Here is a 27992-nt window from a genome sequence, read left to right as displayed (position 1 = left end):
TCAATACCTAAAATTTTTAAACATGTTTTTTCATGTCAGTTTTGAAATGCCAACCAACCACCAACCAACTTCAAGATAACTCTGTCAAAAACATATTGATTACTACATACTGATCTCTCAGAGTTAAAGTATTCTGTGTTATTGATGAACATTGTAATTATAACGCCACTAATAAAAATATAATTTAAATGTTATAAATAAAATACTATCAAGTATTTTATAACTCGCTTACTATGGCTGAAAACAAGTCAATTTTGCACGAGCTATATGTGTTTTCGGAATGGAAACCAGAACCAGAATATTTGGTAAATACCTGTGCAATGTGCATTTGTATTGACTGTTTAAGTTAAAATTAAACAATAATATTTGATAAATTTTTAGCAAAAACCAGATAACTTATTGCCGGAAAATATATCGAGTCTTTGGCGCTGGTTAAAATTTTTTGGACCAAAGAAAAGTTTGATTGATAGTGTAACTGCGTAAGTAAAATTAATTTAATTTAATAAATTTTAATAAACAAGTTAAGTATAAAACTTTTTATTTTTAAGGCATAACGAAAGACAGCAGAAATGGCAAATAGCTTTAGGCGATGAAGGAAAAGTTATTGCAGTTCTAACAGACAGTATATTAGAAATTAGAACGAAGAGATCAGAATATGCGACAATTGCAGCACGAACTACAGGTATTGAATTGTATAAACATTAACATTTAAATATATTTGTTATGACATATATTATTGTTTTAAATAATACATTATTTCAACAGTTAAGAAAAAATATGCTTATGTATATTTTATCCTTAATATTATCAATATTATACAATTTTATTTTTATTTTTTTTGTATCTTACAGTTGCCCGGGATGCTTATGCACAATGGCGTAAAGTAGTATGGAGCCCTGACTGTTCATTTTTAGTGGTAGCTTATGGTAATGGAGTAGTCAGTTTCTTTGATCTTACCGCATCAAATCTTTTTAATATACCAGCAGTAAGTGTGTATTTTTATATATTTATACATTTCATTTATATTCAACTTATATAACATTAACATTGACCAAGTTACCGTTAAGTGCTAATAATAAGAAAATATTAAATAATTTAATAAATATCACAATTTCTTGACTATCAGTACAATAATCACTTTGATTGATATGTTTTTGATCTTGAAATATGAAAGGTTTTCAATCGTAATCCAAGAACTATCTCCATATAGAAAATTATATGAACCTATAAAGATCATTTATAATAAATAATTTACAGGATTGTTCGAGACCAGGTGGTTTGGAATGTACGGATAACACACATGCTGTTTCAGACATTATATTTATGCCACTTAGAGTTAAAGATACAAAATGGTGAGTTTTGACAAGTTTATTATAATATGAAATTCCAAAATTATTACTTGTTGAACAAGTCTTATGGTTAATTTCATACAGCTAATATCTATGGTGGTGGCTTACTATCAGGTAGCCCATTTGTCAGTCTACCTACCTATTTCAAATAATAAAGACAGAAAATTGTTTAAAATATAGTCAATAGGAAGTACTTAAAGGAAGTTAACTTAGACCAGAGTAAACAGGTTTCTTATAGGCAAGTGTGCTACATCTTAGACCGTGTTGATGCTTAACATCAGGAAAGTCAACGGTCAAACGCTGGCCTATTAATTGTAAAAAAAAAGACAAAGATTGAAATTAACATCTTTTTATTGCATTTCGATCTTTGCCAATCGTTTTTATTTTATTTATAACTGGTCTGGTTAACTGGTCACCACTCCCCATAGACAGTGGCGGCGTAAGCAATATTAACGACTCCTTACTACATCACCTATGCGTCGCCAATTGAGACAAATCCTCGTAGAAGTCTCAAGGCATAATCTTATTGGGATATTTCAATACCAGTAGTTGATCTAGGTTCAGCAAGCATTGTGTCAAAAATTTAACGATTACAGCTTAATGTACATATAATGTGCAGTAGATGGGTCTAAACTAAACCAGAAGATATGTTTATAATCATTGGATATAAAATAGCCTTTTGATGCCCTAGACAGTTTCTAGTCGTTTTAGTACAGTGTATAATTATGCAGGAACTGGGAAGTGTTGGTGGTGACGTACGACGGCAAGCTGCGCGGATACCTCGTGTCGCAGACGGACGGGTACAAGCTGCACCACGTGTTCCAGTTCTCGGGCGGCGTGGCGGCGGCGGTGTACTGCGAGCCGCACAACTCGCTCTACGTGGCCGGACTGCCGCGCCCCGCGCGCGAGGTGACCGCCTCACACTTTTAAGCATTAAATGATTAAACTATTTTAACTTCTCTAAGACGCTACAGTCAGTTTTATTACGAAACGTCACTTTTCATAATGGACGTTGCGAGGGTAGCTCATGACGCTTCCTCCAGCAGGAGCTCGAGTCCGCGGCGGGCGCCGGGCTCACGGCGTGGCGCGTGCTCAACGACGAGCCCTTCTACAAGCTGTCCGTGGTGTCCGACGAGCTGGAGGCGCGACTCGTCAACGAGCGCTTCCAGCTGTACTGGCCGCTCGTCTTCAACAAAAACCTGGTAAGTCGAGCGCACCGGGCGGCCCTCGCAGCCGAGCTCGGCCACTAATGAGGTCGGCTCCCGACGCAGGACTTCATCGTGCGCATGTCGGCGTCGCCCGGGCGCGGGCGGCTGGTGTGCGTGCACTGCTCGGGCGCCGTGTCGGTGTGGAGCGCGCCGGCGCTGCGGGCGGAGCGGCGCTTCGAGCTGGCGGAGCAGCCGCAGCACGCGCTGGCGAGCCCGCTGGCAGCGCCGCCGGCCGCGCCGCCCGCGCCGTGCCGGCCCGCGCACGTGGCGTGGTGGAGCGACGAGGTTCGTGCTCCACCCTCTGTTTACATTTATGCTCTCTGAGAAATTAAAATCAAAACGGTTTTAATTGTTACATATGGAGCCTGTTGCAATTGAGGCGACTTCGTAAATTTCGGCTATTTATTCTGTTAAGTACGGAAAGTTACGTATACAATGTTTTATTAATGTTCGTGCAATAATGAATAAATAAATAAATATATTACCGTTAAACATTTACGCCGAAAGTAAGAAAAACGTAACGAATTCCATGTGACTGAAGCTTGACAAAAAGATCGTAATAAGATTAATCTGTAGTATCGATTAGCTACAAAATAAAAAATAAAAAAAAAAACATTTTCCAGTATTAATGGTTATGTTTTAAAATATTTTCAGGAAATAATAGTATCACGGTTCAACGGGTCGGTGACGGTGTGCGAGCTGCTGGAGTTAAATAATATTCTTGGCAAAAAGCCTGAATTCTTCCAAGGAACACCGCAGGTTGGCTTTTGTACCATTATTTACACGTTACTATGATTTTTATTTAGATTGATCGTAACAACATCAGGCAAATGAGGCATTTCATCGTAATTGGTCGAGTTGCATTTTCTCCCAGAGTTTCTTTTCCTTGTATTGACAGTATGATTTAAGATGTGTATTTGTGCAATTACATAAACCCTTCGAAGGCTGTATATCCATACTGCTACAATGACTAATAAAGCGTAGTACCAACCGAAGTGGGTAACATTGATATCCTGATATATATAATGGGTAATGTGAAGATGCATATAATTTACGTATTTAAGAAAAGCAGATGCAGACCCGAAGACGGAGGCAACGTAAGAACTCTCGCCTTAAAACTTTATACCCCTTGTGCTAAATAACACAATATAAATTATATCTGGCTATTTTTATACTGTATATTTTATTGTAAGCAGAAAATAAATTTATTCATAACTTCCGTTCAGATCACATGTGCACACGATGGTGTTTTCATGGTGTTGGAGTGCGAATCAAACGTCATGCCTGCTAAAAGATCTCGCAGTGATGAGTCCGTAAGTGATTTTGAGGATTTATAGCAAGTTCTAAATCCTTAACCAATCATTTATCCGCATAACGCTATATGTAAACACGTTAAGGACAAAGATTATAATGTTTGTTAGCTTTAGTAAATATTAATAAAAGACATATATATATATAGACATATAGACAATACTTCGTCATGTTAAGGGTATTGTATATAATTGCCCATATGGCCTAGTTCTCGGGGCGTCACGGTAGTATGCGCAAGCGATCCCGTGCCCATCGAAAAGGCGGTGTGGGTACCGCTGGTTTTTTAGTGGTATTCCGGTGCATGCTCAGCTCAGCTCGCCGGCGAGTCCCACATACCCCCCACTTCAAGTGGGGGAAACGCGTAAACGAGTTTTTACAGCGAAAAAAAAATATGGCCTAGTTCTAGGCAAAGGTCCTCCTTTCCCGTTAAAGGTGAATATGTGAAGCTTAGTAACCCGCTTGCTGTTGGTGGAATGCATTATGTAACGTGTGTTAGAATATCAGTTTTCATTCAATCAAAGCGCGTTGAAAGTCAGCGTTTTTGATATCGACAATATTAACGGCTAATAAAATTAACTCGTCAAAAATTTTGGCTGACTCGATCTTAATATGTTAATATTTTTTTTTACAGATGGAGGTGGTGACAGCGGACGAGGAAGTCGACGATTCGATGTTGGAACTCGCGAAGGAGTTAGTCAAGTCTGTGTTGTACGCTATCACAGACATTGAAACATTCCAGCCCAAGCCAAAGAAGATAACCGTTGTTTCGAGAATTTACAGGCTTCTGGGGGTCAAGAGTACGACACCCATGGAACTGTTCTCTAGAAAAGTAAGATTCCTAAACGATTTTCCTAACTCTTCGCTTACTTGCTAACATTGACTTCGGATTTGCACATAAAAAAATAAGTATGTGACAGATTCGGTCAGGTCGGTTTTTCGTTTACATTTTATTACGTTCGTACATTGTATTATCGTTGTACATTACATTGAAAACTGACAATTACAGATTGAAAGTGGCAACTACACGGAGGCACTCTCTCTGGCGGAGACCTTCAATTTGGACAGCGACCTAGTGTACCAGCAGCAGTGGAGGAAAAATCCTGTGTCCACTGACGCGATACACAACTATTTGGTAACTAATATTGAATTGAAACTCATATTTTTATTAGGAATTTTGTGTATTGTATAAATATATGTTTCGAGTGAAACTAAATTTTGCGATGTTTCCAGTGGATATAGATTCAGCAACAAAAACATTCCCATCATAGTAATAAATAAAAATATTTTATTGATTTACAACTGCATTAAAACTAGTGATAGAAGTGTACTAGGTTACCCGTGTTATTGGTTATCCTGCTCAGGCAAGGACATAATAATACAAAAAACATGCAGACTTCAAACTTGAAGGAATTTAACTTATTCAAAACTAATGCTTATGTATGATTTAAATAGTAATTATGGTAATTAAATACATAAGTATGAATATGTGTGTTTGTGTTTTGTAGGTGTGTTTGTAATTATGCTTGTTTTTTTAAATGCGTTTAGGTAACTAGGCGTGCACACCCACTTAAATAAATGGTACAAGGGCAACTGGTGGTAGGGCTTTGTGCAAGCTCGTCTGGGTAGGTACCACCCACTCATCAGATATTCTACCGCAAAACAGCAGTACTTGTTATTGTTGTGTTCCGGTTTGAAGGGTGAGTGAGCCAGTGTAATTACAGGCACAAGGGACATAAAATCTTAGTTCCCAAGGTTGGTGGCGCATTGGATATGTAAGCGATGGTTGACATTTCTTACAATGCCAATGTCTAAGAGCGTTGGTGACCACTTACCATCAGGTGGCCCATATGCTCGTCCGCCTTCCTATTCTATAAAAAAAAAAAAAAAGGAAATTATGTTGCATAATTTTATAAGTGGTACGAGCGATATGTAGTATCGCTATGGTTAAATACGAAATGTGTGTGTACAGAGCAAGGTGCGCAAGAAGATTTGGGCGGTGCACCAGTGCGTGGACCGGCTGCCGGAGTCGCTGCAGGCCGCCAACGACTTGCTGCATTTCGGCCTACAGCTCACCAACCAGAAGATACTGGAAGGTCTGTGTTTGAACCTAGCATCACCAGTTTATTTCCTATTAGCCGTATCATAATTTGTGTGTTTAAGTATATAGTAATTGTAACCAGGGTCGCGATTACATAACATTTTTTTTAGTATAAATTAATCGACCTAGATATTAACAGTGAAATTTAAGTAAATTATGTTTATTTTTTTGTTAAATTTTGTGTTACTAACTGAGGGTTGCAATGAAGTAGTCTAGTGTAGGAACAGCTTTTACCTGTGGTTTAATTTTTTAACTCGACTTCGTTACAATAAGACTTAATTACTTTGTGTGGAACTCGTAACAAGAATGTATAATATGAAACATATATCGTTCCCATGTGCAGAGATAAACAAAGACTTGCCGGAGGAGCAGTGGGTGGACACGGCCGGCGTGACGCTGGAGGCGCTGAACGCCTACACCAGCGAGCTGCTGCGCTGTCGGCACGTCATGCTGTTCTACAAGGAGCGACTCGCGCTCTACGAGGTATGAACACGCAGCCGCACAATCATTTACAGTTTCGATTCAGCTATTATTATATTGGCTAACAGGTGGTAGGGCTTTGTGCAAGCTTTCTCTTGGTTTCAAACCGGAACCTAACAATTAATGCTTAAGTGAGTCAGTGTAATTACAGGCACAAGGGACATAACATCTTAGTTCCCAATGTTGGTGGCGCATTGGTGATGTAAGCGATGGTTAACATTTTTTACAATGCCAATGTCAATGGGCGTTGGTGACCACTTACCATCAAATGGTTCGTCCGCCTTCAATAAAAAAAAAGTCGTCTCCGCTACTATCTCAAGCATTTGACGCTTTATTAAAACGATGTATAGCTTGCAACCGCCTTGACTCTTTAGTACATAAGCTCTAGACATCTTGGGTCAAATTAAATATTATATTAATTTTATAAATTTAAACAATATAAAAAAACCTACGGCTGCCGAAACCCGGGATTGAACCGGGGACCTTTAGATCTTCAGTCTAACGCTCTCCCAACTGAGCTATTTCGGCGTTAAAAGTTTATTCCAAATAATGAAACATTTCTCTAAAACACATTGTGTTTATATATTTTAATATAAGAACACTTAATATGGGATATATTGCCTTATCTTATCAAAGTAAATCTTCTTTGGTGGTACTTTGAGTTATATTTATCGAGTTGTATGAGAACTTTAAAAAACATTTGAAATTATTGTATTTATTTGTTATATGTCTTTGTTTTCAAATCAATTTCATAATATATAACAATTATATGATATAATTACTTTTTAATTTTTATCATTACAATGCGTTCCAAATTTAATTAATATTTTGATTGAGATATAACATAATATCCTATATCTTAAAAAAACATGTGACATATGAAGAAATTATAATGCTAATGTTACTCGAGAATAGTTTAGCTTTCTATTACCAGGATAGTATTTACAATCGGTGCATTAGTTCTAGGTATTACATACAATTTTTACATTATACATTATTTATACATTTACATACAAACAAATTTTCAATTGTAATATTTAATTAAAATGTAATAGATAATGTATTTGGAAAATCAAATACTAAAAATTTGTATTGTTTTAATTTAAAATCAGCATACAAATAACTAAGTAGGAGAATAGAACATAATAGCTATAAATTCGATATTTAACAATCAATGATTTTGTTTCTCTAGTAAATAATTAACTTCTGTTTCAAATGTTCGGGATGTGAGATTGGGTCTTGCAATACACAACATTTTTAAAAGTAGAAAATGGTGGTTCCACATTTATTGAGTTAACTGGGCTGTTGCTTAAATTTTGATGCTATGTCAGCTCATTGACATATTTAAATTGAATTGGGTGTTCGAAATGTTTTTCCTTATTTGTCTAATATCTGTTCTACTTGATATTGTTGTAATAGATGGTTGACCGGCTTCAATTCAACTAGCTATTCAAATCAATCAATCAATCAACAGCCAATCGTTGTCCACTGCTGAACATAGGCCTCTCCCAAGGTGCGCCAAAGCTCCCTGTCCTCCGCCTTCCGCATCCAGTTGGTGCCCGCCACCTTCTTAAGGTCGTCGGTCCACCTGGCTGGAGGGCGCCCTACGCTGCGCTTGCCGATTCGCGGTCTCCACTCTAGGACTCGTCTGCTCCAACGGCCATCGGTCCTACGACATACGTGACCAGCCCACTGCCACTTCAGCCTATGTCGGTGACTCCGGTTCTTTTCCGGATAATCTCATTTCTGATCTTATCCTTCAAAGATACTCCGAGCATAGCTCGCTCCATAGCACGCTGAGCGACTTTGAATTTGTGGACTAGTCCCGCAGTTAGTGTCCACGTTTCGGCACCGTATGTCATGGCAGGTAAGACGCATTGGTTGAAGACTTTCGTCTTCAAACATTGCGGTATAGACGACTTGAGGACTTGACGAAGGTTGCCAAATGCTGCCCATCCCAAGCGAATTCTTCGATCGGCTTCCTTCTCGAAGTTGTTCCTACCGACTTGTATTATCTGTCCTAGGTAGGTATATTCACTAACAACTTCGAGAGGTTTCTCCTCGACGTATATCGGTCCCGGCACGACATGCCTATTGAACATGACCTTGGTCTTGTCCAAGTTCATACCGAGACCGACACGCCGGGAAGACTCGCCTAGGCTACGCAGCATTTCGGTGAGTTGTTCCAGCGACTCTGCTATGATGACGATATCGTCGGCAAATCGAAGGTGTGAGATGTACTCGCCGTTTACATTGACTCCATACCTAGTCCAATCCAGCGTTTTGAAAACGTCTTCCAACGCGTTGGTGAACAGTTTCGGGGATATTACATCCCCCTGTCTCACCCCTCTGCGCAATTGGATCGCCTTCGTCTTACAGTCCTGGATGTGGACAGTCATTGTAGCGGCGTTGTACAGACATCTCAGTACCTCGATATATCTCCAATCGATATGACATCTCTGCAATGAGTCGAGCACTGCCCAGGTTTCGATGGAGTCGAAGGCTTTCTCGTAGTCCACATACACAGCGGCTGATTGTACTCTTCGGTCTTCTGCACAATCTGCCGAACAGTATGGATGTGGTCCACGGTGCTGTAGCCTGATCGAAAGCCGGCTTGCTCTGGGGGCTGGAACTCGTCAAGTCGTCTGGCGAGACGGTTCGTGACGACTCTTGAGAACAGCTTATACACGTGACTCAGGAGGGAGATTGGTCTGTAGTTTTTCAAGAGGGTTTTATCACCTTTCTTGAAAAACAGTACCACCTCACTCCCGCTCCACGTTTCCGGGGTCTTGCCATGTTGGATGACGGAATTAAAGAGGCTTGCTAGCTCTTTCAGGACCGGAGTCCCGCCTGCCTTAAGCAACTCTGTTGTGATTCCGTCATCTCCCGGATCTTTGTTGTTTTTAAGCTGTTCTAGAGCCGCCCTAATCTCGCCTTGGTCAACGACCGGGAGCTCCTCGGAGTAATGGCGCATAAGAGGGGCGCGCTGGTCATCAATACTGATTCCCACGGGTTTATCCGATCTTGAAGAGAACAACTGCCCATAAAACCTCTCTACTTCTCCGACAATCTCAGGCCTAGAGGTAACGACCCCACCATTTTCAGTTTTAAGTTTTGTCAGACGCGGCCTCCCAAACTTGCGAGCGAACACTTTCGATACCCGATTTTGCTCAATCGCAGCCTTGATGGCACGGGTATTGGAGCGTCGGAGATCGCGTCGCGTCAGCGTTTTTATTATTCGATTTAAGGCCTTATCTGACAAAAACGATGGTAGTTCTCGTCGTTTTCTCATGAGCTCGAGTGTCTCAGCAGAGAGTTTTGGTGCGTTGTCTCTTCTCTGTGGCGGAAAACACTTGCGGGATGTGTTTTGCAGTATTTTGACCAGCATGTCGGTTCTCTCATCAATGCTGCTTATGGTTTCCAACGCGGTGAATGGATTTTGAAGTTCCATTTGGAACTTTTCGGAGCCTTGAGCAGCTTGGAGCATGGTAGGTCGGAGAGTAGACCTCATCATTCTCGATCTTTCGGCTTTTAAGTTGATATTTAGAGTGCCTCGAACCAAGCGGTGATCACTTCCGGTATTAAACCTGTTGATCACTGAAACATCTCTAAATATGTGCCTTTTATTCGAAATGATAAAGTCTATCTCGTTCCTTGTCACGTTATCGGGGCTTCGCCAGGTCCACCTCCTCTGAGGCTTCTTTTGAAAGAAAGAATTCATCAAAAAAAGCCCCTGCGCTTCGAGAAAGTTTACCAGCATTTGCCCCCTGTGATTTCTGCAGCCCAAGCCGTAAGGTCCGACTTTCGATTCACCGCTATCTTGTACTCCCACTTTAGCATTAAAGTCTCCTATAACAACATTGTAGTGGGCCCTCGAGGTGTCGTTGTGGGCCTTTGCGATTTGCTTGCTCGTACATCGCTTCGACCACATCATCAGACTACATACTCTGACATCGAAGTTGGCGCATATACCTGTACGACCTTCAGGGAGTACCTGTCGGAAAGTTTTAGGACAAGGTACGCTACCCGGTTCGACACACTACTGATTTCCACAATGCTGCTAATGAGATCCTTTTTGACTAGAAAACCGACACCACCCTGGGAGAGGTTATCACCTTCACGGAAGTAGAGTAAGTTACCGGACTCTAGAGTTATCGTGTCCTCCCCCTGTCTTCGGACTTCAGATAACCCCAGTATGTGCCAGTTTATATGACTTAACTCTACTTCTAATTCGGCGAGGTGATGGTCCAGCCTCATCAAATATACAATTCAAATTACTAGATTTTAGGTGTAATAATCGGTGAGATAGGCTTAATGTGCAAATTTTGTGCAAATGTAACAACGCGTCATCCATATACTGTAAAGTTAATAATAATAAATATATATATATAATTTTAATTAAATAATGTAAATTTCAGGCTATTCTTCGTTGCGAGAAATCAACATATGTAAAGGACGAATACGACCGACTCAGAAGTAATAGTATAGTGCATAGTGCCATGGAAATCGCAAAAGAAGGACGCATAGAAGCGCTGACTTGTCTATGGCCGTACATAAAAAGTTTAGACATGCAATTGGCCGTCCTGGATAAGATACCGGAGACCCTCTCTCCGCTGACTTATCAACATCTCCTGCCCACCGACGAATCAACCGAATGGTTCGAGAAAAAATCTCCCATAAAGATAAAGCCGGTCGAGCACGAAAACGACTGGTGCAGAAACGAGATATTTAGGTGAGAATCGCTAAGTTCCCGGACGGCGCTCGTCGCCAGCGCCGGAATGACTAAAGGGGTTCCTCGGCCGCAGACCGATATGGAGCTCCAACTGGTCGGAGGAGGCGGCGGCGGAGGGCGCGGCGGGCGAGCTGGCGCCGTGGCTGGAGCGGCGCGCGCGCGCCATCGAGCGGCGCAGCGGGCTGGCGTCGCACGCGCTGCAGCTGCTGCGCGCCCGCGCGGACGAGCCGTCTCTGCAGCGCGTGCTGTTCCTGCTGCGCACGCTGGACACGCTGCTCTACGACCTCAACGTCGAGGGCGTCTCGCTCGACGACCTCGAGACCATGTCCAATCTCGACATCTGCAAGCTTCTCATGAAGAAGGTCATTTACTTTTTTATTTCGACCTAGTCGGTTTTGAGTTACGTAGTTTCGTCTACTTGAATATTCCTGGATGTATATTTGTTTATTATTTTTTTGTTTTCAGTCGACCCGGGCGACATTTATCGCGGATTTGAAGCAGTTCCTGGTACCCTTCATGCGGCGATACGAGGAACTAACCGGATCTTCGGGTGCTTGTCTCTCGGGTATAATGGAATATCTCGAGGACATCAGTAAAGAGGATCTCTCGTACATATTACTAGTAATTACTAGTCAAATATTTTATATTATAAAACTCGATCAAATATATATACATATATATTTATACTGATATATATATGTCGCGGATTCAAATGGATTGCCATTTTAATGACCGCCATTGTCGTCCAATATGTTGATTTTATTAAATCAGTCAGTGCGCACGTCCGGCGCCGGCGCTGTCCTGAGAGCGAGAGGCCAAGAGGCCGCGGGGGTCGCTCGACGAACGATCACACGCGCTACTGACATACTCCTTTATATTTTATATTTCCATCAGTCGGCTACATAATAAAATATATATATACACTAAAATAATAATTATTTATTAATTAAAGAAAACCAATAAACATAAATGGAGTAAAAAATTAAAAGCATAAACTACAAAAATATTTTTCTTATCTTTTTAGTAATATATAGCGACGAAGTATATAGTATATAAAGTGCGGTGGTGGAGAGAGGTAATGACAACATAAGAGAACGTCATGCCGATTTCCATCACGGCATACGAGTTGGTCTCGCCCCCAAAGTGCGCAATTAGATGTTGCACCTCAAATAGTAACGTCATTATGATTAGGCCTAAGCTGTGGAAATTTAGTCAACATTACTTTTCATTTCATTCGGTTCGTAGGTTCTACAATCTCCCAAAGACTTTCCGCTGGAAGTGAAGGTACACTTGGAGTTGGTGGAGCGCTGCCTATTCGCGCACACCGGCACCGAGCAGCTGGACATGGCGTGCGACCTGCTGGCCACCATCCTCAAGGAGACGTCAGTGTCCCCGCCGTACATACAGACGCCGACTGTGCGGGCGCAGCCACTGTACGTGCGCGTGTCCACAGCGACGGCAGCATCTCGGCCGCGGCGCTGGTGCGGCGCTGCGCGGAGCTGGAGCGGCTGGTGGCGGGCAGCGGGCGGCTGGCGTGGCGCGGCGTGCGCGTGCCGCCCTGCGCGCTGCGCGGCCTCAACCGCGACGAGCAGCACGCGCGGCTGCTGCTCGCCCGCGTGGCGCGCGGCCTGGCCGCCGGGTGAGCGACCGCGGGCTCATTGACTGACTTTTGAAAAGCTTTCTCGGTGACATTCGTGTCCCTGGTGGGACTCTAGGCCGACTCTAGGTTCATGGGGGACATGAAAAATACAATTGGCAATACTTTGTACATTTTACTTACTTATAATATTTTCTTTAAATACGCAAAAACCTTGTCAGACAAAGGTCCTTCTTTTTGAGGATCTATTAATACTAAGCCAAATGTCTTTAAAATAAATCCCGTTACTATTCTTGGATTCATTTTGACGAGCCGGTTGGCGTGGTTGGTAGATACTTGCCTTTCCGCCAAAGGTTGTGGGTTCGATTCCCGCTCAGGACAGACATTTGTGTGCATGAATTTGTCTGTTTATCCTGAGTCGGGGTATAATTATCTATATAAGTATGTATTTACAAAAGAAAAGTAGTATATGTAGTATATCGGTTGTCTGGTTTCCATAGCACAAGCTTTGTACAAGCTATATTTGGGATCATATGGCCGTGTGTGAAAAATGTCCCAGGATATTATTATATAATAATTATTATTTTTAAATAATATAAATACAATTCTGTTAAATTCGTATTCTTCTAATTGCTTATTCATATTATTAGATGAAGTTTTCCTAACGCAAAAGATAATATTTTTCCTTAATCACATAATAATAATAAGTTATATCTATTTTCAGCGAGGAAAAACCGACGCAACAGGACTGGGAAAGTCTTCTCAAGGACATGCTAGAGCTCCAAGCTACTCTTTTCGATTGCGTCACGAAGGAACAGTGCTACGAGGTACATCGAGTTACTCGACTGACATATTTCTAATTTTATGACGATGAACTGAGAAGTCCACTTGTAAAAAAACTGAACAACACTATATTCGAAATAATGTATCAAGGACCGGTCACACAGATCTACGCGTCTTCTCTACTGACGTCGGGCGACGCCGCCAGCATCCGTCTGTCGGCCACCGTGCTCACCGTGTCGCCGGTGGCGCCCCCCGCCCTCCCCGCACAGCCCGCACAGGCCGGCCAGCCCGCGCACGCCGCACAGCCCGCCAGTTACAGGATAGACTACAAGCGCAGCGTCGAACTAGTTTTGAGCGCTGCCAGGGAGTACTTCAACTCTGCCTCGTCTCTCACTGATCCAGCCTTGGAGACAGCTAGGTGAGTTAATTCGTGCAAGCATTATAGTCTTGTTCGTCAGGTCGCTAACGAATGGTGGTAGGACTACATACATATATATATGAACAAATGTCAAATTCATCCACGCTGCTGAACTGCCTTGACTTGTCTTGAGCTGAAGTTCTACTTCTCTCGGTAGCGATGCCAGGCCGGCGTTTCACTTCAGTATAGGCTAAACATACAAACTAGTTTTTATTTTGTATTTGATGTTTCCAGTGTTTATGGAATTACAAACCTTTAATTATAGAAATAAAGACAAAGGATATGAAGACCTGATAAACAAAAATAAAAAGCGGTTTTCGCAGTGCGGACGCACCGTTAACATAGACAAATTCATTTCCAGGTGCTGCCTGCTCTTGATCGAAGATGGAAATAAGGAAATAGAACAAGAATTAGATCTAATATCCGCCCTTCCCATTCTGAGCGCCTTCAAATTGACCGTACTGCCCATTCAAGGTATCGTGACAAAGATTCACTGCACATATGAATGATTGAAATTAAACAAAAATATCGGTAACTTACCTCAGACATGAGAAGAAGTATAAAAAGATACTCTGTTTAATATTATACTGATACTTGATTTCTTTAATATTATGATATTTTTTTCTTGAGTTAGCTTGAAGGTCATCGTTTCTCTTCAAGGTCGCTCGCATCGAAGATTTTTGGAAGGTTTCTGGGGTTCTGTTCATTACCCTATATATAAAGATTTATCTACTTATCCTGTGTAATCGGGTAACACAGGTCCATTCGAGATATCATATTCATATAGGCTGCCTGATTTGAGTCTGATGCTTCCCTAGGAGTACATTCATTTTTACGCGACTTATAATATTTTGGCTCATAAGGTAATGTTCACATTTATTTATATACTAAACTGTTTTTCCAGTTCGCCTGTGCGAAGATAAGATGAAACTGATAGAAGATTGCCTGAAGTCCGACCCGAACGCGTATCTAGCGAGCCACAAGCTGCTCAAACTGGCGAAGCTGCTCAGGATCGCCGGTGACGACGAGCAGAACAGGTAATCATAGATCGATATCGAGGATTTTCTTAAAACGCTTTTTTATTCAAGTCATCCTGACCAATGTTACGAATGCAAAAGACTACACCACTGATCGTCACGGAATTTTGCATACACGTCTTCACAGGCCCAGAAAAAGACGTAGGGTATCTAACGTCTCCCCGCTACGCCCACGGCCGCTAACACTATAACGTAAATCGGAAAACCGAGAATGCAAAATCAGTAGACGTAAACAACGCATAACGCATGACGACGTCGGCATTTAAACGTTTCGCGGGCGGCCGCAGGGAGGGCGCGGTGCTGATGGCGGTGGGCGCGCGCGCGCTGGCGGCGGGCGCGGCGGGCGGCGGCGCGGCGGGCGCGGCGGCGGGCGCGGCGGCGCGGCGGCTGGCGGCGCTGCGCCACGCGCCCGCCGCCGCGCTGCTGGCGCGCACGGCCCGCCACGCGCACGCGCACGCCGACGCGCCCGAGCGCAGCCGCCTGCTGGCCGCCGCGCTGGCGCACGCGCCGCCCGCCGCGCTGCAGGACATCATCCGCGCCAGGTGCGTGCGTCTTTGCTCTTCTCCTTGTTCTCGTTTGCGTGCCTCGCGTGTCATGCGGCCGTTTCGTTAGGAGCGTATTGGTTGCAGGCTAAACCTGGAGTTGGAGAGTTTGCGACGGATGGGCGAGGCGTTGACGGATAGCCGTCGTCTCGACGCGCGCTGGCCGTCCACCGAGGACGAGTTCGCGGATGCTATCACTACGGTACGGATTACCTCGCAGCACAATGAGGAGACCCGTAGACGCCCTGGGATTATTAAATCGAAATTACTTCATTCGAGGACGACCACTCTTGATTCGTTCTCTTACAAGATATTTTATGTAAAGATACCAATGCAAGAGACTCAGCAGTTGTAATATAAACGCATATGCAGCGTATTATTAGTACCCAAGTATTGCCTTTGCGAATTTAAATAATTGTGTATAGGTTGTTGACCCAAGTATCTATTTTTCTGTATGAAATTAAACTGAAGTCAATTTTAAAATATGAATATTGCTCATATACTTAAACTATGCTATTGCTAAATGAATGGTGGGCATGAGACGCGTCCGCCGTGCTATCGGTTAAAACATCGACTGACTAAAATTATTACATTTGCGTTACGTCTACACAATATTTGTAACTGTTTCTATCTAAATCATTGTTTTCGTAGTGATATACATTTGATTTTAATTTTCTGTGATGCAACCATAAGTTCTCATACTTCACTAAAATATCCCGAGTCTCTAGCTTGAAGATAACAAATAGTCCGAATGTGTCGCTTTTTGGAAAATTTATAAGAATTTAATCACCTTTCATTACTTTATTACGTGCTTATATTTTGTGTTTCTAGCCAGTCATAGAAAAGAAAGATTTACTGTCGCCCATACAGTCCGAGAAAAAAGTCCCGATACTCGACTTCCTGTTAGACACAGTTCAGAATAAGTTCAATTCAAGGTTAGTTTTCATGATAATTGGTAAGTAATCGGCGAGCATGAGTAGTAGTACATATAATTTACGAATAGTTACAAAAATATAATTACTTAATATATATATATATATATATATATATATATATATATATATATATAAATTATTACAGTCATGTATTAAAATCGGTCTGTAAACAATTCATCTGATTGTTTTTTCTGAAATATCGTCGTATGTAGCGGCAAATCGGTATCATCGGCATCGGAAACGACGGAGCGCACCGTCCACTGTCCAGAGTTCTATCGCTCGCTGTACCCGGAACACGACGTCTCCAGCGGCTACTACTGCTACGACCGATTCTCCATCCCGGACGACCTCGACGGGGACTCGAGCGTCGGGCAGGCGGTGCTCAAGTGGTTCTACATACAGAACACGCTGGAGGAGGGCGCGAAGGGCGAGCTGGAGTCCGACGGTGAGCACCGGCGCCGGGCGCGGGACCGCAGCAGCGAGGCAGATAATACAAGGGCGTCCCCCGCAGTGACGCGGATGTGCGCGGAGGAGCTGCTGCACCGGGACACGGCGCTGGGCGTGGGCGCGGCGCTGCGCGTGCGCGGCGGCCTGCGCGCGCCGCCCGGCCGCGCCGCCGCCTGCGCCGCGCTGTACGCCGCGCTCGTGGCCGCCAACGCGCCCGCGCTGCGCGACCACGCCTACCTGGCCGCGCCGCCGCAGGTACCGCGCATTGCAGAGGATTCCGAGTGGCATATTGTAGTCCAGTGACACAGGAATTCATAGCATTTTCATTAAGTAATTTACTTGTATTAAAGTTGTTTCGATGAAAACGGTAACGAAAAATTTAACAGGTAATACGCAGATTTCAAGGAACGCTTCTGATTCCGAGGTATAATCTGAGTAATTCTATTCATAAATCATAAGCAGGACATAATATTAGTACCTTAGTTGTGGCTTAACTTAATTGTTACTGTTAAAACACATATTTTAATACAGATTATAATAAACACAATTGCTTGAAGCGAGCGATCGGCTATGAAGTAATGTATATAGGTTGATGTCGATAATTCAATATTAAATAACAAAAGTTAACCCTGGAAAATTTCTTACACCTACAACTTACACACTTATTAAAACACTATACAACTTTTTAAAACATTTAAAAAATAATTATTCTAAGCTAACCTGTAATTGCTTATAGTTGGCTCATATAACGTTGAAACAAAAAAAAGGAACCGAGGAACAAATGGAGATCATTCGACAATATATCGATAAGCTGAGCGGAATGGGTGAGGTAGAGAAGATCCGGTCACTGGGACTCTCCGTCAACGGCCTACTGTTCAATGCGGACAAGGACTACCGGCAGGAGGTCATCTATCGCCTTGCCAAGTAAGTACTTCTCACTCAAAATAAAACGAGAACAAATTATGCTCGCATTTTAGTTTCCATTAAATTTTATTTTTCTCCACTGAACAGCCTTAGCATCTTGATTTTCGATATTTAATTAATTGTACTATTGCGGCTATAATATTATTGGCTCATTCATCCTTATGTCAAATGGTATTGTTATTGGATGGTTAGATTTAGTAGATTTAAAAGTTTGATTGTTTTGTAAAGCTCGGTTCAGTAAAGTGTCAAAATTTGATATAAAATATGAGATAATTTATTACTAGCCAATTTTTATAATATATATTAAATATTAAATTTAATAATATATATTAAAACTTAAAAGCAGTTTTAAAAAAACAATAAAATGTACCTGCCGAAACCCGGGATTGAACCGGGGACCTTTAGATCTTCAGTCTAACGCTCTCCCAACTGAGCTATTTCGGCTACACTTGTAAAGTCGAAATTGACTATCAGTATATATCATGTTCATTATGTTATAACTGTAATTTATTTATTATAAAGCACTGTTTCTGTAACATAATATGCGCCTGCGGTTTTATATTCTAAACCTTTCTTCGTTTTTCCTCACGATGTTTTCCTTCACCGTAAAGCACGAGATGAATTATAATCACAAATTAAGCACATGAAAATTCAGTGGTGCTTGCCCGGGTTTGAACCCACGATCATCGGTTAAGATTCACGCGTTCTTACCACTGGGCCATCTCGGCATTAAAAATGTTTAAGTAATGTTTACTTGAATATTAATACATTCAAACTAAGTGTATACATATAGTTAGACATTATGACTGCTTCGTTGGTCTAGTGGCTTGATGTAAGGCCGCAGACCCGGAGGTCCTGGGTTCAATTCACAGGTCGGGCCAGTAAAAAGTTATTGGGTTTTTCTGTCAGAAAATTCTCAGTAGCAACCCGAAGTCTGAAAGTTGGAAGTGTGTACACTCCCGTGCCTCGGAAAGCACGTAAAGCCGTTGGTCCTGCGCCTGAACTCTTTCCGGTCGTGTCGGATAGCCGTCCCATCGGATTATGAGAGTTAGGGAATAGAGAGTGCACCTGTTTTTGGGCGCAAACTCGTGCACTATAATATCTCCTGCGTAGTTGGCTAATCTCTCATGAGATTGGCCGCCGTGGCTGAAATCGGTCTGGAGGACATTATTATTATTATTTAGTTAGACAGCAATAAAGTAACCAAATTGATGTATCATGTTTTTCGACGCCTGACTTATTGACGTTTGATAAATTAAATATGAATAAAGTTACCCTTTCGGTTTGAACTCTTTAAAAAAATGCAATATTGCATTCGCTCAGAGGCCAGCTAATGACAATCAAAAATAACCTCGGTATGAGTGTCAGTTAAAGATAAGGATAACCAAGTGTTTTTGATGCGAACATGTAGAACAGTGCAATTACACGATAATTTTTTAAAAATAATAACTGATTATAGTAAAAAAATGAATATTTTTTCATAGTTTTTATTTTTATTACAGAAGATTTATATATTATTATATAAAAATATATGAAAAAATGTTTTATCTCTTTTCATTTTATAATAATTTACTTACATACAATTTGTTATCTTGTTTATTTTTTCCGGCGGATTAAATTATAGTTTTTGGCGTTTGAATGATAAAAGATAAATAAAAATTATGAAGAATGATATTTGAATATAGATAGTAAAAATAAAAAAAGTTATTTATGCCGAAACCCGGGATTGAACCGGGGACCTTTAGATCTTCAGTCTAACGCTCTCCCAACTGAGCTATTTCGGCAGTATTTATGTTATCGAATTACACTATTGAATTAAAAGTACCTTGGATCATATTAAAAAAAGAATGAAATACTATTATATATTATTACAAACCAGAAGTGAAAATGATCTTTCTTTTTTTGAATAATACACTGATAATTATATGACATTATTATTAATAATAAACAACATACTTTTACTGGTGGTAGGGCTTTGTGCAAGCTCGTCTGGGTAGGTACCACCCACTCATCAGATATTCTACCGCAAAACAGCAGTACTTGATATTGTTGTGTTCCGGTCTGAAGGGTGAGTGAGCCAGTGTAATTACAGGCACAAGGGACATAAAATCTTAGTTCCCGAGGTTGGTGGCGCATTGGCTATGTGAGCGATGGTTGACATTTCTTACAATGCCAATGTCTAAGGGCGTTTGGTTACCACTTACCATCAGGTGGCCCATAGGCTCGTCCGCCTTCCTATTCTATAAAAAAAAAATATTCCATTGTAAATGCTTACAAGAACCAACTAAATCGAAATAGCTCTTGAAAACGTAATTATTATAAACTATTTTATATATTATAGATTATATAGACTATTATAATTTATTTTTTCCTTCAGTTACAGTTTGATATTTTCTACATTTACTGTACAAAAAGAAAATAAAAGGCATGCTTATCCTTCATAGAATCTCTTTAAGTATCGGGCATACTTGAAAAGAAGGAAATAATAATTATTTAAAAAATAATCATATTAAATTTAAAAAGCTATGTACAATTAGTCTTATAAGGCTTTAAGGACAATAAGGCTTTGTGCAATCCATCTGGGTAGGTACCACCCCCTCATCACATATTAAATTGCCAATTCTTAGTAAACAATACCTACTTAATATTGTTGTTTTCCGGTTTGAAAGGTGGGTAGGCCAGTGTAACTACATGTATAAGGATAACAAACATAACATTTTTGTTCCTAAAGATTTAAGGGATGGGTAATATTTTTTACATTGTCAATGTCTATGGGAGGTGGTTAGTACTTAGGTTGGCATAGGCGGGCCGGCCGTCAGAGCGTCACGGTAGCATACGCAAGCGATCCTGTGGCGCTCCTCGTTAAGACGGAATGGGTACCGCTGGTTTTTTAGTGGGCATTCTGATGTTCGGGGTGCACTCGGCGCCTTGGACATCGGTGAGCCCCACATACCTCCCCACTGTTCCCGTGGGGGAAACGCGTAATGAGTTTTTCCAGAGTTAAAACAAAAAAGGTGGTCAACACTTAACCACTTACTAACTGACAGACCACCCGTCCCTTGACCGTCTGCATACCTATTCTATATATGTATATTTAGAAAAAAGATGAATTTATTATCAGATTTGATAATTATTTAAATTATGTTGAGTGGGTTGTTTTTTTTTATGAATTATGAATAATTAAGGAAACTAAGAACTAAAAAAAGACAACTTTCAAAATAAGCTTAGTTACGCGTTCTATTGTAGATATATATACTGGCACAGAGTGTGTGATGTATCATACCTCTACTCACATTAAACATTAAGTTTTATTAACGAGAAGTATTACAAGAAATATAATTATACCAATAAATTTTTTTATAAATTACGTGCTATAAAAAAAGTATACGTGCTATAACTACGGCTCGGAAGTAGAATTATAACAATACGTAATAACGACACAATAAACATGCGACCAGGACGGGCGGCGCCGAGCAGGTGCGGCTGTCGTGCGCGCTGGCCGACAAGTACGGGCTGGACGCGCTGGACGTGTGGCTGAGCGCCGCGCGCGCCGCGCCCGCGCGCGTGCCGCCCGCCGCGCCGCGCGCGCCCCGCGCCGCCCAGCGGTGACGCTTCCTCGATACATTGCACGCATACTGACGACGGACGTATGTATATTGTATTAAAAACGTGTTTCGTCGGTCAGGATTCGGGACGAACTATGGCCAGTGATCCAGGGCACCGACTCCGGCGCCCTGCTCAACTTCTTCGCGGCGCTGAAGAATATCGATGACAAGACGCCGATATCCGGACTCACCGCCGTCGAACATATCAAACTCCTGAAGAAGGCCAAAGCCGCCTCGCAAGGTGCCATTTCACCGGCGTTTTAATTTTTTTTTTAGAAAAATCAAATTTATTAATTCTATTTTTAAAAAAGATAATAAAACAGTACAGACTATATAATAGGGTCCAAACGTTCTCCTCAAAAAAAAAAAAGAAGAGGAGGCCTTTTGCTCAGCAGTGGGACATTCACAGGCTGTTACGGTTACGGAACATATCAAAACATTCTCGAAGGATAAATGAAATGCTTAAGAAATGTATTTGTTCTTCTTTATATCGACTTTTTTGTGGGTAAAATCTTTTATTTATTACGTATGGCAGGTTATTAATAACATGATCAGCTCAGTTCAACCGCAATTTGTAAATTTCGTGTATAGTTATTTCAAACTATAATTTACGGTTATATTTAATTATTCTTTTTAAACTAACACCATACCTAACAGATTTAGATTACAAGTTGCTGCTGAACCAGCCCTCAGCGGATCAGTTTACGGAACATATTCTAAGCATAATAAAGCCAGAGAACGTTGGCATGCTGATGAAGTTTCTGCGCACCCTGCCGCCGGCCTTCAAACTGCCACTGTCTGTAAACTCGCTCTTCACGATGTGGCTCACCAAGTACTTCTTCAGCGTACGTACTACATATATACTAATAGATATAATCAACAGATACAACGTAAAAGTCAAAAACTTTGAGTTCAAATAATATGTTTTTGTATTTGTGTTTAATAAGAAGTGTAACAAGTGCTTATAATACTGGCAGGTGGGGGCTTCTGGCGCCAGCAAGAAGTGGATGCAGCAGTGGCGCCAGTGCGCCAGCTACTTCACCAAACTGCCCAAGGACGAGCTGCTGCAGTTCGTAGCGGCCACTTGCTTCACGAGCGAGGCGCTGCTGCGGTGAGCACACTCACTGCTCGTGTTTGGCCTAACGGATACAACACGGGAATCTTAAACGAAGTTCGCGAACTCAATTGAGTTTTTATGTCCTTAATTTGTGCTTATATTTCATCTCGGGCTTGGTGGGCATCGTGGGGAAACCTCCAGGTGACTGATGATATTCTGCTGTGTATCCCGATTATTCACTAACCCTTGAAAGTTATTTTATATGTTCTTATAATTATGTGAAAATTGCAAATAAACCCAAATAAAATAAATAAATAAAACCTGCAGTGGAGTACCATCGAGGAAAAAAATATAATTTAACTATAAGTAAACCGCCGTAAGCTAGGCCTAGAGGGTAGGCCTGCTCTGCAGGGGACGGAAGCGCGTTTCAGCAAATAGCTAGTCTGTCGCTGGCTGCAATCAGTGACGGGTATAAAAGCTAGACTTCTACACGCGATATTATTAAACATGTCAAATCTAAAAGACAAGAACTTCGGTGATATTTTTCGAACGTTTATTATTGAATTAAAGCAAGATTCATTTAAAAAATAATAAAGACCATTTTTTATTTCATATTAGCTAACACTTTATTAGATTAATGTACCAGAAATATATAAATAAGTATAAATTAACCGTGTATTAAAACACAGTTAATAAATACTCGTGTATTTGTTTTTAAGACATGTGAGTTAGTTGAATAAGAATATATAAAATATGAATAACTAAATACAATTTATAAAAATATCTTAGGTCTATTAATCCGAAGGCCCGACCTGCGCCCCGCAGGCCATCAGGAGGTCCAAGCTTACGGTGGTTTACTAATTATATTTTAACTTCTACGTTTTCATTTAGATATGTATTACTTTGGGGGTCCATTCCTTATATTTTTTGGTACAAAAAATACTAGACAGTACAATTTACATTCTCGATTGGAGAAGTGATATTTTCTAACTAAATCGTGTTTTACAAAATGACTTTTTTCTCACAGAGTGCCGCCGGGTACGCGTAACCTCATGATAATGCAAGCTGTAGACTACTGCCAACAAGAACAAGAAAATGATTTCAAAATTAGTAAAACGTCAGTATTTAATACTACTGTACAATAAAAATACTTGGGGTATTTCGTTTTTTTTTTTTATATAAAGGTAGGCGGACTGGCAAATTAACAACCTGATGGTAACAGGTCCCACTGTCCATAGACATTGGCGCCGTAAGTAATATTGACCATTCCTACCATCGCCCGCGCGCCATCTTGGAAACTATGATGTTATGTATCTTATGACTGTCTTTATACTGACTAACTCACTCTTCTAACCGGAACACAACAATATTAATCATTGCCGTTTTGTAGAATATGTGACCAATGGGTGGTACCTGCTCAGATATATTGCTATATTGTATAAATTATAAATATAAATCTTCCTCGTTTAATGCTTTTTATGTTAGTGAAAACCGTATTCAAAATCCATTGCGTGGCTTAGAATGTGTCAGCGGAGGTTCAGACTGAGGAATTCAGCGACTTTGTTTTATACTATTTATAGATAGATTGGGTGCAATTGTGATAACTTTAATTATAAGATAACCTTGAGCTATAGCTTCCATGCGATCGCCGTGTCATCGGATTATGATAGTGTGAACAGAGTGAGCACCAGTGTTTGGCGCACACACTTGTGCACTATAATATGTCCTGCGCAGTTATGCTGCCTTGACCTAAATTAGTCAGGAGGACATCATTATCATCATTTTATAAACCCGTAATATTTCCACAGCGAACAGTCTTGGGCGCAGGTGGGTCAGGAGCTGAGCCGCTGGGGGCGATTCCTGGAGAACTACCACTCAGACAGCGTGCAGGCAATCGTCGCCGCCAGCGAGCTGCCGCGTGATCAAGTTTGGCCGTAAGTTATCTACCAACAACAATTTTTTTTTTTTTTTGGGAAACTGACAGGTAAATGATGGTAAGTTGCCACTTTCATTCACATACAGCTCATATTTACAATGCACCAAGGATAAATCATTTTTGACTCCGACCATGTGCAACGAGCCCTGGGTTCTAATGTGTCTCCGTCTGTTCCATTACCCCACTGACTCATGCGATCTTCAAAGCGGAAGAAAACAACTATTTGGTAAAAAGGGTATTGTTGCTAATATAACATGATTATATTTTCTATGTCAACGAAAGCGATTAATACTGGCACGTTCTTTGTTAATATAATTTTTGTTTCAAAGGCAGAAAGTCCAAAGTAAGATTGCTAATTGGTTAAAGAAATATGCAGTAACAGTAACCTGTAAATGTTCCACTTCTGGGCTAGGGCCTAGTTTTCTTTTTTTGAGAAGTTTTAATTATATTTTTAACCACTGGGCCTTCCCGGTCCAGCGCTGCGATTAGAAATATTGATATTGTATAAAGTTTCACTATATATTCAAAGTCTGCGGTTAATCTTTTCCTCCAGCGATCTAGAAATGAGTCACGGCGACACGGAGAAGGTGGTCGACGCACTGGCTCAGCTCGTGCTGCGCGGCGGGCTGCGCCCCGCACATCTCAGCTCGCTGCTGCAGCTGCTGCGGGTGCCGGCCGAGACGCAGCACGTGTTCCAGCGGCTGCTGGACTCCTGCGAAGATGATGTGGAGTGAGTTCACTCGTACTACTGCCCGTAAAGTAGGATAATTTAAATTGACCACCGGTCACTGACGAGCGCTGCCCCCAGCGCGATGGCGGCGCTGGCGGCGCGCGTGGCGCAGTGGGCGCGCGCGGGCGCGGCGCTGCCGGAGCGAGCGGTGGCGCGCGCGGCGCAGCAGGCGGCGCGCCTCGGCCTGCCGCCGCAGCAGCAGCTGGGCCTGCTGGCGCTGGCCCGCGCCGCGCCCGCCGCCGACCTGCGCCAGCTGGCGCACTCCACGCTGCAGCTGTTCCGCGCCGAGTGGCCCCCGCACGCCTGCGCGAGCCTCACCGGTCAGTGCCTACCGTCTCCGGGCTCCCGGTTACCTACTTTATATGCTTGAATTGTCCCCTGTTTAAAGACGAATTAAACTTTCTGATTAAAATTCCGAGGTGCAAAGCGATGTCTGATCGATCGATGCTCGAGCACGAAATTCTATACTATTCCAATTACTGTGTGCTGCGCCCCATCGTTTGCTCGATTGAAATAACGGGTAATATGTTGTATCGCAAGCTAATCGTGTACTGATTGAGCTTAAATAAAATTTCGGTTGAAGAAAACCCGAGAGAAGTAGAACAACGAAATATCATTTACTGGGTTACTAATAAAACATGCTCCGATGGTTTTTATGTTTAACTTTACAGAGGAGAGTTTGTTGACGCCGGAGGGTCGATACGAAGCCTACAACGAATTAGTGAATTTGTGCGACAGCTGGCAGCGCAAGAAGGCGATGGTCGACGTACTCGCGTGCTGGCCGCCTACGCACAGGTTTTTATTGTTGATAGAGTGGCAAATATCACTTCATGTATTGACGATAGCTTAACAATTATGTATAGTATACTATGTATAACTTTGATATATCTATACAGAGGATAAGATATATACTGACTATATACTGGATAACACTCTTTAATAGGCTGTATTTTTGGTCTACAAATTAGCTTATACGTAGGTTCGAACTTGAAATCCAAGGGCCCTAGGCACTTTGTCATTTGAGGTTCCATCCCAAAGTGCTTGGACTAAAATTAAATTATTATTGGGTGACCGTGAGCTAATTCGGAGGCATTGTTATCCTAAGCATAAATTCGGGGCTGCCTATATGGCGGCGGATAAGGAAGTCTGTCCCGTTGATTTTCCTATTTGAAATGAAAAATGAAAAGAACGATCGGTCTATTGCAGGTTTACGGAAACACGTTTGACTTTTTATTTTATGGATGTTTTATGAAAGATAAATACGGCTTCGTATAACAAATATTTAGTGCGTAACTAAAAAAAAAACACATTTTCCCAGCGATGGTCGCAGCCTGCACTGCGACTACTTGTACAGACTGCTGTCTCAGAGCGCGGATGTGAAGGAGAGCTTGGTGCTTATTAAGCTGTTGTTGACACGACCCGTGCTTGTAGACGAGGTAAATAATATAATATATAAAAATTTTACTGGTGGTAGGGCTTTGTGCAAGCTCGTCTGGGTAGGTACCACCCACTCATCAGATATTCTACCGCAAAACAGCAATACTTGATATTGTTGTGTTCCGGTTTGAAGGGTGAGTGAGCCAGTGTAATTACAGGCACAAGGGACATAAAATCTTAGTTCCCAAGGTTGGTGGCGCATTGGATATGTAAGCGATGGTTGACATTTCTTACAATGCCAATGTCTAAGAGCGTTGGTGACCACTTACCATCAGGTGGCCCATATGCTCGTCCGCCTTCCTTTTCTATAAAAAAACTGCATATTCTTAAAAATATTGCTAATAGATAATTTTGGATTCTTTCTCTTTTACAATTGGACCTTTATTTTAAAGTACTTTATTCGGATTAAACGCGAATGTCGCATGTGATAGATAAGGCACAAAAATAATATCAGATATAATAAGCTAGGAATGACTTGTTTTCCTCAACATAGTATTAACACAGGACTGTTATATTTTGTATGAAGCAATGAAAGCTGCTATTTATCATGACAGTTACGATGTTTTAAACAGAATGTCATAAATGAATGGCATTTCTTAAAATTATCTATTAAACGAATATCGTTTAGAATAGACTAACAGTATATTATACAATCCAATTCCATATGTTTGTTTGTTCCATAGGAAATTAAGTGGCTGACTGAAAACGCAGGAAGCAAGTCACTCATTAATACAATTTGGGTGCTGTTACTTAGCAAGTGTGAAACTTCTGAAGATCTCTTGCGCAATTTAGTCTTAGAGCACAAGGCAAGTATGCATCATGTAATAATATGTAAAAAGTAAATAAGGGTTAACGAGACGAGTCGTGTGACCAATAATAATCCTGCGACGTTAAAGCTACGTCTGGACATGCGCAATTATATTTTTACTCATATACATACAAATATGACATTATTGCAAAGGTGTCATTAAGGTTTTTCGACATACCTTATCGTCTGAGAATTTTAAAACGAATGAACTTTTATGTATTATTTATGTTTATTTTTTTTGTAACTATAAATTTCTCGTTTTAGGAATCGATCAAAAAAGAAGAAATTGAAGATGATTTGATTAAAGAGATATTGGATCAGGGAATGTTTATTAAATTGGTGTCTACTCCGTTGTACTCGTCCATTATTAACTACATAATGAACGCTGAAGTCAGTGGTGTGGATACATCAAACCCTTACACTATCCAGTGGGCGACCACCGAACTTATGACGGCCAATTATTTAGCTGAGGCCGGACATCTGCAACTTTTATCAATCGGTGTTCCGTCTGTGCTTCGTGGGTTCTCCGAAGCAGTAATATATTGCAACATGCGTTAA

The 27992-nt window shown here is 41.4% G+C and overlaps 1 protein-coding gene and 3 non-coding genes across 4 annotated transcripts; 1 reads left to right on the top strand and 3 right to left on the bottom strand.

Moving 5' to 3' along the window:
- Positions 1-102: 102 nt before the first annotated feature.
- LOC126769840 (NBAS subunit of NRZ tethering complex-like) lies at positions 103-27992 on the top strand. The gene is made up of 41 exons (XM_050488731.1): positions 103-305; positions 382-479; positions 549-682; positions 852-985; positions 1258-1352; positions 2081-2258; positions 2393-2551; positions 2621-2842; positions 3212-3316; positions 3784-3870; positions 4500-4697; positions 4875-5000; positions 5838-5961; positions 6310-6449; positions 10865-11178; positions 11252-11540; positions 11644-11799; positions 12424-12560; positions 12632-12817; positions 13500-13602; positions 13723-13976; positions 14338-14450; positions 14881-15013; positions 15301-15555; positions 15643-15757; positions 16387-16490; positions 16703-16935; positions 17002-17192; positions 17674-17861; positions 21320-21466; positions 21547-21707; positions 22124-22311; positions 22444-22577; positions 23551-23640; positions 24332-24457; positions 25013-25189; positions 25268-25509; positions 25861-25984; positions 26508-26625; positions 27310-27432; positions 27699-27992. The coding sequence occupies exons 1-41, from the start codon at positions 234-236 to the stop codon at positions 27990-27992; spliced, it is 6567 nt and encodes a 2188-aa protein (XP_050344688.1). The 5' UTR covers positions 103-233.
- On the bottom strand, positions 6902-6974 carry Trnaf-gaa (transfer RNA phenylalanine (anticodon GAA)). Its single transcript has one exon. It is a non-coding gene; the product is annotated as a tRNA-Phe (tRNA).
- Positions 18233-18305, bottom strand: Trnaf-gaa (transfer RNA phenylalanine (anticodon GAA)). Its single transcript has one exon. It is a non-coding gene; the product is annotated as a tRNA-Phe (tRNA).
- Trnaf-gaa (transfer RNA phenylalanine (anticodon GAA)) lies at positions 19573-19645 on the bottom strand. Its single transcript has one exon. It is a non-coding gene; the product is annotated as a tRNA-Phe (tRNA).

Source organism: Nymphalis io, chromosome 1 (genome assembly GCF_905147045.1).
Source record: "Nymphalis io chromosome 1, ilAglIoxx1.1, whole genome shotgun sequence".
Lineage (NCBI taxonomy): Eukaryota > Metazoa > Arthropoda > Insecta > Lepidoptera > Nymphalidae > Nymphalis > Nymphalis io.
This window is presented reverse-complemented; position numbering and strand designations above follow the sequence as displayed.